Source organism: Vombatus ursinus, unplaced genomic scaffold (assembly GCF_900497805.2).
Source record: "Vombatus ursinus unplaced genomic scaffold, bare-nosed wombat genome assembly UNPS02000580.1, whole genome shotgun sequence".
Classification (NCBI taxonomy): Eukaryota; Metazoa; Chordata; class Mammalia; order Diprotodontia; family Vombatidae; genus Vombatus; species Vombatus ursinus.
In genome coordinates this window covers 1,879,237-1,892,962 of record NW_020940358.1, presented here as the reverse complement: position 1 = coordinate 1,892,962, position 13,726 = coordinate 1,879,237, and the positions used below count along the sequence as shown (strand labels likewise).

Here is a 13,726-nt window from a genome sequence, read left to right as displayed (position 1 = left end):
TGAGACTCTTACAAAGACATCATTCCACCTGCAGTGGTGATGAGTAGCCCTTGGAAAGAGAATGACAACTGAGAAAACAGGCAGTTTCTCTAGTGCTGTTTATTGAGTTCCATTTATCAGACCAAGGAATTATTCTGGTTAATTACAAAGTGAACTGTGCTAATTTTAACCATGTGTATAAGTACTGACTGGTTGAATGGTGGGGAAGAACCACCTGTGGAGTCATAAGTCCCTAGGACCCCAGAGAGGGGACAAGGCAGAGGGTAGGGTAGGGTGCAAAGACTGAACCCCTGCTTTCTGGCTAAGCCAGGTCTGGTTAAGTTCACTCTTTTCACACGTGCACACCCACTCTACCCCTTCACGTAAAATCCTGATATCCAGTGCAGACATGGAGTGCCTTTAGGCCAGCTAGGCATTGCTAGCCTCAGTAGTAAATTCAGAGCAGGAAGAGGGCTGCCCTACTAAAACAAACAGGAGACAGGTAGCTAAACCAGAGCCTGGCACAAAAGGCAGCTGCAAATGGAGAGTAAACACCCTAAGCTGGCTTTGGGCCTGGGCTTTTGCTAAAAGGCCTGTGCTTCTTACCTTGGGCAAAGGAAAAAGAAGGCCCTTTTAGGTGCAGTTATGGCCTCCTTTCCTGTGTCCCTTCACCCTCCCAGAAGGGTGTTTCCCCCCTCAGCAGAACAAAGCCAGACTAAACAAGAATGGGCCAACAGTGGGGTGAGGGGGCAAAGGATGTGGAGAAGCACTGGGAGTAGGCAGAAGGGTAGGAGAGCAGAGGACAGGAATACCGCCAATCCCGCCAATATAAGTGCTACCAAGAAAAGACAAACCTAGGCTTGGGTTATACCCCGAGGACTGGAGGAAGCCTTGAGGCAGGAAGTAGATTGTGAGCCAACAGGGAGGGGCTGCCCTGTAAGGCCTCAGTAATAGAACAAAAAGCATGGCCACGCCCCAGCATTCCCCAAAGATAAGGTGGCAAAGGAGCTTCTTAGGGCTGAGGCCCTGCAGAGGAATAAAGTCATATAGCTCTGGAAATGCCATAGGCACAGATCCTGAGTACTTCATCACTGGGCAGAACCAAGCCAGATGGAGAGAGGGGACGTGGGTGAGGGAAACCAGCAGCAGCCAGAGCTATGACCCTGGTGGCTGAGCTCCCCAACCACAGCATTGAAGAATTGTGGCACCAGCTGCCTGTGACTTTTACCAAGTATCCCAAGCACCATGGTCCTGGGGGGAGAGGGGAAATGGCAGGCTAATATCTGGAGAATTTCCAGTCCCACTCAGCCAAGATCAGGCCCAACAAAATGAAGTGCTATTGGTCTGTCCATTTCTCAGTCCAAAGTGCTGGGAGATCAGAAATAGAGGGCAGGCTCACTTCGGAAGTCTGAGAGGTCATTCTTGCTGGCTGGGGTAAGCTACAAGTGAGAAAGGAAAAATGGGGTAAGAGGGCTGGAGTATTGAGAGATTCTGTCCTACTCCTCTCTACAGGGCCTCCCAGGAGAGCTTTCATTAGATGCCATGATCAAGGCATTGTAGGGACCAGAATCTTAGGGTGCTTTAAATTGGGCAATGCAGAGACTGTGGAAAGGTCAGGACAGAGGGGTAAATCATCAGATTTGCCAAGGGAAAACAAAACCAGCCCCTCCCCGTTCCAAGCAGAACTTGAAAGAAGTAGGCAGAGGCCTCTGGACCCTAGAATAAGTGCTGTAGGGGTGGGAAAAGGTGGTCAAAAATCAGAGAGCTGGAATGAACTTTAGAGATCAGTAAGTCCAACTCCCTCCATATTTTAAATGATGAAATTGAGGCTATGGGGGAGTGACTTTTGCCTCAAGTCTCAGTGACTGTATGGACCAGCAGGGCCTTGAAGGCAGGTCTCTGAGCTCCTAGGCCAAGGCTCTTTCCACTAGCCCGGTTCCTTGAGCCCACAGGGAGTAAACCCCCCCCCCCCGAAAGCCAGGCAGTCCAGGGGCCCCATTCCAAACCCAAACTCTTACCATGACTTCTTTCTGAGGGCTAGCCCCAGCTTCACATGGGCCTGCATCATACTTCTGCTCCTGCCATTTGCTGAACTCCACTGAGTGTTTTGGGGTATAACTGGACAGACCTAGGGAACCAAATACAACATATGCATAGATACGTACCTACCCATGTGTAGTCCTGATGAGCAGCAAGAAAGCAGTGGGTCCTACTCCATGCAGGACCCATGTTGGCAGGCCCTCCCCAAGTTGGGTACCATCAGACCAGTATCTCATGCACCTCAAATACCCAGTCTACTAAATGGGACAAGGACTCCCTCTCCAAACCCTGGGTACATCAGGGATTGTGGGCTCTCTGACTCCCAGGTTTTAAAAGGGCTGAACAGCACGATGACCTAGCTAAATCACACCTAATGTCTCCCCTACTGCCAAAAGATGAATTCTCACCTGAGCCAGATTCTGGAGGTCGAGTGGTACTCTCCATTACAGTGCTGTTTACAAAAGTTGCCCGAGGAAGGAAGACAGCAAAGGGTTTCTCCTCCTCATCCCCTTCAGAGCCAGATGCCCCCTCTTCTTCCTCCTCTGCTTCTTCCTGCACCAGTGAGCTCTCGGAGGGATATTCAAATGTGGTCTGCAAGCTCTTCTCATTGAAGGAAATCTTCATCTAGATCCAAGGAAAGAGTGACATCCATCCCTGAAGAGTGACAGGGATACTCCCTTGAAGGCATTCTCTGCCCTTGTAACCTCACTAATCACCTTTACCTCCTCTCCCAGGGCTGGAAAGAATCCAAGCCCAGCAGCTGTACTTCTGTTCCAAACACCTCCCCCTCCCACCCCTAACCTGGAGAAGCTGGTAGTTAGCTGCAACAGTGAGTTTCTGGTGCAAGTCTCTCCCCTGGGCAAATCAGCATTGACCACTGCCTTTAGGCCAAAAAAGGAGTGTTATACTTTTCATTTGGAAACTAGCTAGGCAACCACAGCAGTCATTTGCCCTCTTAATCTTGGTTCCTAATTTGGGAAAAAAAATGGGATTAATAGTACACCACTTACCTCACATGGCTGTTGTGAAGAAAGTGCTTTGTAAACTTTCAAACAAGCAATATAAACATGAATCAATCCCTAGCTGGCCTGGCCTGGTTCTTCTTCAGTACTCCTTGGAATGGCCAGCCACCCTCATTCTCCACCCACTCCCTTCCCTCCAACAACATGGGCTTCATGACTGAGGGCCGGGCCAAGGCTTGGGCCTCAGAACTGCGCCTTTTGGTTACCACACCCCAAGAGTCTTCCTGCAGACCCCCAGTTTGGAAAGCAGAACAGCTGGGAGTAAAATCAGTCAAGAAGCATTAAGTCTTTACTATGTGCCTGGCACTGTGCTACTTTGTCTCCTCTATCAGAAGATAATTCCAAAGAACCAGAATGAAAAATGCTATTCACCTCCAGAGAGAAAACTGATGAACTCTTAATGCTGATTGAAGCATACTTTTTAAAACTTTCTTTATTTTTATTATATTATTTGTTTGTGATCTCTTTTGCAACATGGCTAATATGGACATAAGTTTTATATGACTCACGTATAATCGAAATCAGAGTGCTTGCCTTCTCAAGGAGGGGGAGAAGCAGGAGGAAGGAGAGAATTTGGAACTCAAAAGTTTACAAAATGATTATTTAAAAAATTTTACATGTAATTGAGAAATATTTAATGAAATAAATGCGAATCTTTTTTTTTTAAGTTGGGTGCCAAAGTTAAAAAAAAAGGATGAAAGGGATGGGTTAAGAGAAATTTGGGGAAACTTGCATGAACTGATTCACAGTGAAGTGAACAAAACCAGGAGAATAATTTATAGAAAAACAAAAACATCATAAAGACAAACAACTTTGAAAGACTTAAAAACTTAATCAATGCATCAATTATATCTCCCTGACAAAGAAGTGATGGCCTTAAGATGCAGAAGGAAACATTTTTTGCACACGGCCAATATGGGCATTTGTTTTGCTCAACTATGCATATTTGTTACAAAGGTCTGTTTTTCTTTTTCCCTTTAATAAAGGAGGACAGGATAAAGAGAAAACAAATGCTTGTCAACTGAAAAGAAAAAGAAAAAAAAATTGTAATGGCCATGGTTGAACCCTGGGTAGATAAATGAGTTGATCAATTCTCTCTTGGAAGTAAAGGATAAACCAGAGTGACTGATCCATAGCCATGTCTCATCTTAAATATTCCTCCTCAAATCTTAAAAAACAGAGCTGATTTCAATATTTTCTTAAAACCATCAGGAAGGGAAATCACCCACAATTCCAGGTGATTCCTTCAAAAATGTAAAAAAAAAAAAGTTTTGTGTACCTGCCATTATTTGTACTACAGCATCTTCTTCCCTGGTTAATGTAAATCACTCAGAGCTGACTGAATAGATTCTAGGTCCCTTAGGTCACCTTCTTCTGTCTCCTTGCCTCCAGGTAAGGCTGGAAGAATTTACATAGAGAAGGAGATAGGGCTCCTCCCCACCCTATTTCTCCAGCATTTCCATTTCTCTGAACACCGCCACATTCCAAAGAACAGATTTGGGCAGAACCTACCAGGCTCAATGGGCACTGAGCCAAGGAAACTATCATGCTCACCACCTTTCTAGACTGATGAAGGGATGATTAAGAAGGCTAAGACACACTACTCTCTGCCTGTTTTCCCCCACCCCCAAACAAAAAATGTGTATGTAAACTCAAGACTTCACTCTTCGGAGGAGAAAAGGTTCTAAACAGAGGCAGGGCATCAGTGTGAATGATGCAGAACTTGGAATTAGGGAAACCTGGGTTCAAATCCTGCCTCCAACACAGACTAGCTGTGTGACCATGGGCAAGTGCTTAATCTTTCTGAGCCCCGGTATCCCTATTTGTAAAACGAGTATGATAATACCTATGGCACCTCCCTTGAGAAGTAGTTGTAAGGTTCAGATGAGATAATCTAGGTAAAGTATTTTACAGAAATGTTAGTTATGCTTAATGATCCAGAACAGTGGCAGCCTGCAGTGTTTTTTTCCTACAAAATGAGCTCCCACCCAATCATATTTGCAATTCCTGTGCCTTGCCTGGAGAAAACCTATTTAAGGTTTAGAGGAGATGAGTCCATCACCTCTGGGTTGCTTTATCCCTGGCCCAATCTCCAGCTCAAAGAGCACCTAGTCACCCAGTCAGGGCAGTACTCAGGGCTTACCTCAAGTACAAAGCTGGGTGGGTCTACCTCTGGTGGCCAGTCAGATTCCCAAGAAGTGGCCTTTCCCCAACCCCCTTATCCCCACCCACCTTTCTAGCCTTGCCTCTTTTCTACTGCCCTGCCTCTTTTCTACTGCCCAACACAGAACCCCTTCCCACTCAAGCCCAAAGAAGGACCTCCTCATTTCACCCTGCACATGCTCATTCTCATTGTTCTCCCCCCACTCCAATTCATTCATTCATGCTGCCCCTTCTCCCCCAACCCTATGAATGTCCTCTCCAAATCCTACCCTTCCTTCAAGCCCCAGCCCCAACTACCCCCTACCCCCCACACACACCTCCATCTTTCTAGCATTTTCTCTTCCTTCCTGCTCCCCCACCTCTCTAGCCAGAAGATCTCACTCCCCCTTTCACAAACTCATTCCCACCTCTCATCTTTGCTCATATTGTTTCTTTCCTCTCCTAGAATGAACCCCAATCCTTTCCACTTAGCTAAACACTACCTGCCCTTCAAGATCTAGCTCAAGACCCACCTCCACACAGTCCTCTCACTGCTCCAGCCCAAAGTGACCTCTCCCCTCTCTGAAGTCCTCCAGCTGAATCTACAGCAGGCTTTAGGAATTATTCTTCTACTCCACTGAAGTCCTCCTCTGAGGCCTCACCACAGCTTGGAGGTGACCCTCAGCTCTTTTTAAATATAAACAGTTTTCAACATTTGTTTAAAGTTAAGCCAATAATCAGCTATTTATAAAGAAGAAAAACATTGCCAGAACTGAGCTCCAGAGCCCTGACCTTCTGCCTGTTCCCATCAGATGTGCCATTCAATTCTCTCCCCTCCACAGCCCTTTTGCCTTTTCCCTGAATGCCCTGGCCTGCCTCCCCAGACTAAGTTCCCAGGGTCACATGAATGCACAGAGGACATTCCAGTTCAGTGATCCATCTTCTCTCTATCCCCTGGGAGCAGGCATAGGCCATCCAGGGGGCCCCTCATAGAGGGAGGTGGACTTTGGCGTTGGCCTCCCTGTCTCTGCCTAGAGAAGAATAGCCACTGCTTCCCCTCAACCCTCCCTAGGAACAGAAAGGAAAAAACAGCCAGTGGATGGCAGGTGACATGACAGTCCATCCCTCACTAACGACATGGGTTCCACTCAATTCCCCCTGGGCCCACAGGGCCATGGCCAATGCCATCTGTTTGTATCCTGGTGACTTCCTGCACACTAGTCCTGCCTAACCCCTACTTCACAACAGCCACTCCCAGCTCAAAAATACAGTTATTTATACCTTGGGCTCCGGAAGGGGAAATCAGTGTTTAGGCATGTTATACAGGGTGTGTATGTCTGCCTAGAAAAATACCATTTGGCCTTGATTGGGGGGGAGTATACAGCAGAAGACTACTGGGGGGGGCAACCACATACCTGCTGAGCTGGCTATTGCCTTGATTTCAAGGAGAACAATTTGAGCGACTCTGGGTTTTGTTTCAGAGGCCATCACAATGGCCTTTATACCCTGAAGAGCCCAGCCCCGGGATACTGCCCCTTCTTTAAGAAAATGTCCAAATGAGATCCGGACAACCCTCACTTCTCACAGCCACGCCCCCCCCCCCAAATGCCAGCCTTAGTGTTTGAGAGGGAAGCCCAGCCCAGGGAACTTATTCTGTCCCAGCTGAGTTCCAGTCATAGCAAACAAACACCCTAACCCCTCTCCATTTCCCCTCCCCCACCTCTGGGCAAGCTACAACCCCAGCAAGGAGCAACAGGCCTGCCCTGGCACCTCCCCAGGAACATGTCCCAGATGCATGTCCCAGCTGGAGGACTATTCAGCTCATTCAGCATCCTGGCCTGGACTCGGGCAGATGCACTGAATACACCTTGAAGGACACAGTCGAGACAGGAAAAGACCACGGCCACCTCACGGAGACCAAGGCAGAGAATCAGTGCTTCCAGAGAGCCTGCCCAAAGCCTGACAGCCAGTCGATGGAGAAACCAAGGGAAAATCCCAAAAGTCAAGACTTGCAGGCCAGCTCCTGATCCACTGGATTGGCCTATCCTACCTCTTCTTCCAGTGTTCAAGAAGGTCTTGACCTCAATCTCTCTTGAATTAAAGAAAGGTCTTTTAGAATGCCCTCTTAGGAGAAAAGAAGAAAAAACATGCCTAGTTCCTCTCAGCAGGAATGTAGGGGACTCTAGGGATGGAATTTTTTGAACGCCACCAGACATAGTTGGGTGTTTTGCTCAAGGAGGATGCCATGGGGAAGGGAAGATTGGGAGGTTATTGGTGTGTGAAAAAAAAAATGTGCATCGGGGAGGGATGGCCCTATAATCCACCAAGTAATTCCAAGGAGTTATTTTCTCCACTATTCCCCCCCCCCCAAGGTTACTGCCACACATTAAGAGTCCATTTAATCTTCCCTGTGTCTTTCTGCCAAAGTCTTCCATCCAACAGAGAGGGAGGCCACAGAGTGCATAAAGGCTCCTGACCCAGTATCCCTTCTAGGGGCTATCCCTAGCACTTGGCACAGTGCTTAATACAATACTTAATAAATGTTTATTGAATTGAACTGAATTGCCAGCATGGTACAGTGGAAGAATACTATTGGTGGAGGCAGAGGACTCGAGTCAAAATCTCACTTCTGAAGCAATTAATTTATCCCCCAAGTGCTAATTTTCTCACCTATGAAATGAAGTCACTGCAGCTGGATATCCCTACACAGATGTACTGTAAATATCTCATACTCCCCAACCCTACCCTTCCTCCTAACTTCCCTATTTTCTTTTAGAAAGGTCCCAGTATCCTTCCAGTTAGCCAGGTTTCCAGCCTCTGAGTCATCCTCAACCCTTCGCTCTCCCTCAGAGTCAGTCAGTTGCCAAGCCTTGTCAATTTTACCATCATCACACATTGGGCATCCATTTCCTTCTCCATTTCCATGGCCAGCACCCTGGTTCAGGGCCTCTCCCCTCTAACAGATTCCTAATTGATCTCCCTGATTCTTGAGTTTCTCCCCCTGTCCAATCACCAAATCAGCAAGATTCAAGGGGACACAACCACCTCCTGTTCATGGAATTCAGTAAAAGACTGGTCATTGGCCTGACTCTCTCCTACTCCAGGCACTGAAAACATCTGAGAGGCCAGCCCCAAACAGAGGCAAACGTGCTACCCTTGAGAAAAAAGCTTTATGTGCCAACGTGATATTCCTAAAACACAGGTCTGACCAAGTCACGCCCCAGCTCAAAATGCATCAGCAGTTTCCTATTGCCTCTAGGAAAAATATAAATTCTTTGTTGTACCTTTAAAGCCCTTCACAATCTGCCACCAACATTTTTTTTCCAGAATGATTTTACATCACTCCCTCTCACTTTATGTTCCAGACAAACTGGTCTACTTGCCATTCTATTTCCATTCACTATATCTTTGTAAACACTGTTCCCCCAAACCCGAAATACTGTCTCCTCTCACTCCTGCCCCTTAAAATCCCTAGTTCCATTCAGGTTCACCTCAAGTAGAACCATCTATAACAGGTCTTTCCTGATCTCCCCAATTATTACTGCTCCCCCATCCCAAAATTACTATATATATGGTATGTCTATATACATGTGTACACACACACACACACAAACTAGCTGGTGCAATGGGCCCGGAGTCTGGGAAACTCATCTTCCTGAGTTCCAGTCTGGTCTCAGACACTTACCTGCTGTGTGACCCTGGGCAGGTAATTTAACAGTTTGCCTCATTTTGAGAAGGAAATGGCAAACCCCTCCAGTATCTCTGCCAAGAAAACCCCAAATGGGGTCACAGAGTCAGACATGACTGAAAAAGACTAAACATACATACACATACACACACACACACACACACACACACACACAAAATCTGTTTACAATTGTGTGTCTCCCCCCCCCCCACTCACAGAATGAAAGCTACTTGAAGGGACTGTCATTTTTCCTCTGTATCCCCAGTACCTAACACAGTGCCAGACATGTAGTAAAAACTTAATAAATGCTAGTTGAGGAGGTGGAGCCAAGATGCCAGGAGGAAAGGCAAGGACTTGCCTGAACTCTTCCCCCAAACCCTCCAAATACCTTTAAATAATGACTCTAAACAAATTCTACAGTGGCAGAACCCACAAAAAGATGGAGTAAAACAATTTTCCAGCCCAAGACAACTTAGGTTGGCAGCAACGTCTGTTGCACCACAGTGAGAGAAGAGCATAATGTAGCACAGACTGCACCAGTGTAGACTGGGCCCCAGCAAACCAGGAGCAAGCCTCAGGGTGACTGGATCAGTGGCAGCAGTGGTGGTTTTCAGACCTCTCAGCCCACAAAGAGTAAGGGAATTGGCCAAAAGGTCAGAAGGAGATTTACAGGAGTGCCTTTGCTAGCACCGGGGCAGGACTCTGTTGCATTGCCTATACCTGGATCTGGGTCTCAGTCCCAGTGCAAGGAGGAGCACCAGCACAGCAGAGCTTGTGGCCGAAGGGAAGCAGGAACCCTGGTCACAGTTCTAGGGTTAAAAAGAGTTCCTGTGGTTGCTATCAAACCAGCACACAGTACAAGAGAATAGTAAACACACCTTTCCCTAGATCACACCACCTTGAAAGAGCCAAAAACTTACAGGTCTCTAGAATTACCTCTGAAAACAGCTGCACAAAAAACCTGAGACTTGAAACAGTGTGCCCTCTATTTGGGAAGCAGAGCCTCACTTTAGCATAGTTAAAAATCAAGAAATAGGTTGGAAAATGAGCAAAGAGAAACAAAATTCTGACCAACAGTTGTTGAATTAAATCCACACACCGCCCCCCCAAGTTCCCTGTTTTTCTGGAAGGCACTGCCATTTGACCAGTCACATGACTTTGCAACATGAGTCATCCTAGACTCTCCCTCACCTCCCATATCTAAATCAGTTTTCAGTTCTATCTTAACGGGCTTTCACCCTCTTCTCTCTACTTCTGTGGTTAGCGTGCTACTCAGGCATTCATTATTTCTCCCTTGGACTATTCCAATAGTATCCTAATTGGTCTCCATATTTTCAGTCTCTTCTCTAGAACCCATCATTTCACAGAGCCTTCAAATTCATTTCTTAGACATGAATCTATGTCATTCTCCTACTCAAAAAGCTCCAGTAACTCCCATTTTCCTCTAAGACAAAGAAAGAAGGAAGAAAGAAAGAAGAAAGGCCTGGGACTGGCATTTAAAGCCCCACACACCACATATGGGAAGACTGACACCCTGATAAACTATCTGTGGAATTATGAAGTGATCCATCTAGTCTAGATTTCAGTTTGGAATTATGCAACACAAGGAACTAAGCTGTTCATGCCCTTTGACCCAGAAATTCTACTGCTGGGCATATGCTTCCCCCACCCCCCACCCCAAGAAGTCACATTCAGAAACAAAGGTACCAAAAACTTCATAGTAGCATTCTTTGTAGTCCCAAAGAACTAGAAATGAGGCAGTTGTTATTGATGAGGGAATAACCAGAATCACCAAAGAGACTATGGTATGGGAAGCTAAGTGGTGCAGTAAACAGAGCACTGGCCCTGGAGTCAGGAAGACCTGAGTTCAAATGTGCCCTCAGATACTTATAGCTGTGTGACCCTGGGCCAGCCACTTAACCCTGATTGCCTCAAAAAAGAGAGAGACTGTGGTATATTAATGTTATGTAAAATTACTATACAACATAGTAAGACATGACAAATATGAGGCATTCATAGAAACATGTATAAATTTGTATGAACCAGTGCAGAATAGGATAAGGAGAAGTAGGACTCTAATAAAGAGATACAAGAAGACATCTCCAACTTATACTTTAGTGGAGGTGGGAGCCCAGAGGGGTTACACACTGCACATGTTTTCAGACTTCTTCAATATATTCAATCAGTTATGCTGCCTTTTTTTTCCCCCTCTCTAAAAATTATAATTTGTCATATGGGATGGCTCTCTAGGAGGGGGAAGAATATACATGAGATATATGGTGATATAAGAAACAGAATATTTCAATAACAACTTTAAAAAAGAAAAAAGAAGCAGAACCAAGAAAACAATATACCCAGACTACAGCAATATAAATGAAAAGATCATTAAAAAAGAAGTTAAACTTAGTAACATAAAAGCAAATGAAGGTTCAAAAGAAGAGATAATGAAATATGTCTCATTCCTCATGGGGGTTGGTGGAGGCTGAGACAGAATATTGTTTACATTGTCAGGTATGGTCTTTATATGAGTTATTTGGACTTAATTGCTCTTCTTTATCACAAGGGAAGATCCAATCTGGAGCAGGGACTGGAAGATTTAAGGAAAACAAAAGGTATCAATAAAATTTTTTAAAACAAAAAGGCTAAATGAGTAATTGTAGGGTATGGAGTATAGGGATTCTTTACAAAGCACAGGTTGGAATAAATGGCCAAAGAAATCCGTTCCAATTCTGCAATGTATGGAATCCAAACTTCTGCAGAGATTGTTGCCCAAGCCTCAAACGCATCCTCCTCAGCTCAGCCTCTAAGAATCTGAAAAACTTTCTTCAAGGTTCAGCTGACTGTGTTTCCATCTCCCTTTGCAAAAAGCTTTTCCTAATCCTCTCCACTGCACTCCCACCAGCTTGTCAGTACACTGTCCTTTCAAATTACCTTGTATTTATTGATCTGTGTACATGTTATATGCCTGATAGAAGGTAAACTCTTTGCGGACATGTTAATTTTGGTCTTTATATTAAGAGAGGTTCAATAGAAATACTTCTTGTTTTTGTTGTGGTTGCTATGGGAGGAAGTAGTGGAAAGAGTAGTGTATTAGAAAGGTAAAGGCCCTGAATCTGAATCCCAACTGCCGCTTGCCCTGTGTAACCTTGGCCAGTCACCTAACCTGATATGCACAATGAAAGCGACTGGACTAGAAGACTAAAATGCCTTCCCAGCTCTAAATCTATTATTCTCTGATCCCCAGGCTAGCACAATGCAACCTTACACACAATAAAAGGCACTTAGATATTTGTCGAAAAGAACTGAATGTTCTAATGGCTTGATTGATCAGCCATAGGATTCGAGGGAGGCAAGTCCAGGCACCTCTGGCCACAACCTCCCAGCAGAAGTAAAGCTCAGACCTACATGTACAAAAAATATTTACAGCAGCTCTTTTTGTGGTGGCAAATAATTGGAAATTGAGGCCCATCAATTGGGGAATGGCTGAACAAGTTGTGGTATATGAATGTAATGGTATACTATTGTGCTGTAAGAAATGATGAGCAGATGGACTTCAAAAAAATTTGGAAAGACTTACATGAACTGATACAGAGTGAAATGAGCAGAACCAGGAGAACATTGTACACAGTAACAGCCACATTTTGGGATGACTGACTTTTAGACTTGGCTCTTCACAGCAACATAAGAATCTAAGGCAATTCCAAAAGATTCATGATGGACATTGCTATCCACACCCAGAAAAAGAAATATGGAGTCTGAATACAGATGGAAGTATACTATTTGCTCTCCTTTTCCTTTGTTGTTTTGTTTTATTGTTTCATTCTCGTGGTTCCTCCCATTAGTTCTAATTGTTCTTTACATCATGACTAATGGGAAAATACGCTTAATATGAATGTATATGAAAAGCCTATATCAGATTGTATGCCATCTGGGGCAGGGACAGGAGTGGGAGGAAGAAGTGGGAGAGGGAGAAAATTTAAAACTCAAAATCTTATGGAAGTAAATGTTGAAAACTAAAAATAAATAAATTAAATTAAAAAAAAAGTAAAGCTCAATGAGTGATCTTGGGGCCTCCTCCCCTAAGCTCTAACTCACAAATCCCAAAAGAAATGTAGTGGAGAAAGGACAGGGCTCCTTCTCAAAGCCAGGTTCATCCGTCCTCCCCAGAGGAAAGAATTCCCTCATCCAGGAGTATCTCAGTCAACTTGCTCTCAGTCAACTTGCTCTCAGTCAACTAGCTCTTTCCTCAAACTGTTTTCTATGACTCTAAGTCACTTATTCCTCAGAGTTTAAAGTTGTTACCTGTGCCATAAAATGCCATACTTGTGCTCACCTGTGGTTTGATTCTGCCCTAAAAAGCTTCCCTGATTAGACAGAGCATACTCATGAGGAAAGATGCGTTTCATCTTTCACCTCAGTGTCTCTGCAAGCTGTCCCTCTGGACTGGGATGCTCTCTCTTCCTCCTTGTAGGATCCCAGGCTTCCTGTAAAGCATACTGCAGGAACCTCTTCTTCCAGGGGTCCCTTTCTGATGTTAGTGGTCCCCTTCTACACCAAACTTACTCTGCATTTACTCTGTATCTATTTTATGCCTATTTAGTTGTGTCTACATTTCCCCAGGGAGCACAGAAGTTCTCTGAGGACAGAACTGTTTTATTTCTATCTTTAAATTTCCTTTGCCTAACACCATGCCTGGCACTCAATTAATGATTGTCGAATTGAAAGCACCCACCTCCTTGAGGAAACACTCAAAAATCCAAGTCTTAGTGCCTGTCAAATGGTCAGCATTTAATAAATAATAATTATTGTTTAACATTATTCATGACATCTTGCTACAACTCCACTAAGTTACCTA

The 13,726-nt window shown here is 44.9% G+C and overlaps 1 protein-coding gene across 1 annotated transcript in view; it reads right to left on the bottom strand.

The window, feature by feature from the left end:
• Positions 1–81: 81 nt before the first annotated feature.
• The window catches only part of TPRN (taperin), a 33,381-nt gene continuing 19,736 nt past the window's right edge, over positions 82–13,726 (bottom strand). Inside the window, exons 2-4 of the mRNA XM_027849303.1 lie at positions 2,427–2,643; positions 1,998–2,107; positions 82–1,418 (exon numbers count right to left, since the gene is read on the bottom strand). Coding sequence (XP_027705104.1) covers positions 1,356–1,418; positions 1,998–2,107; positions 2,427–2,643 — 390 coding nt within the window. The 3' untranslated portion in view covers positions 82–1,355. The remainder of the gene's footprint in view (positions 1,419–1,997; positions 2,108–2,426; positions 2,644–13,726) is intronic.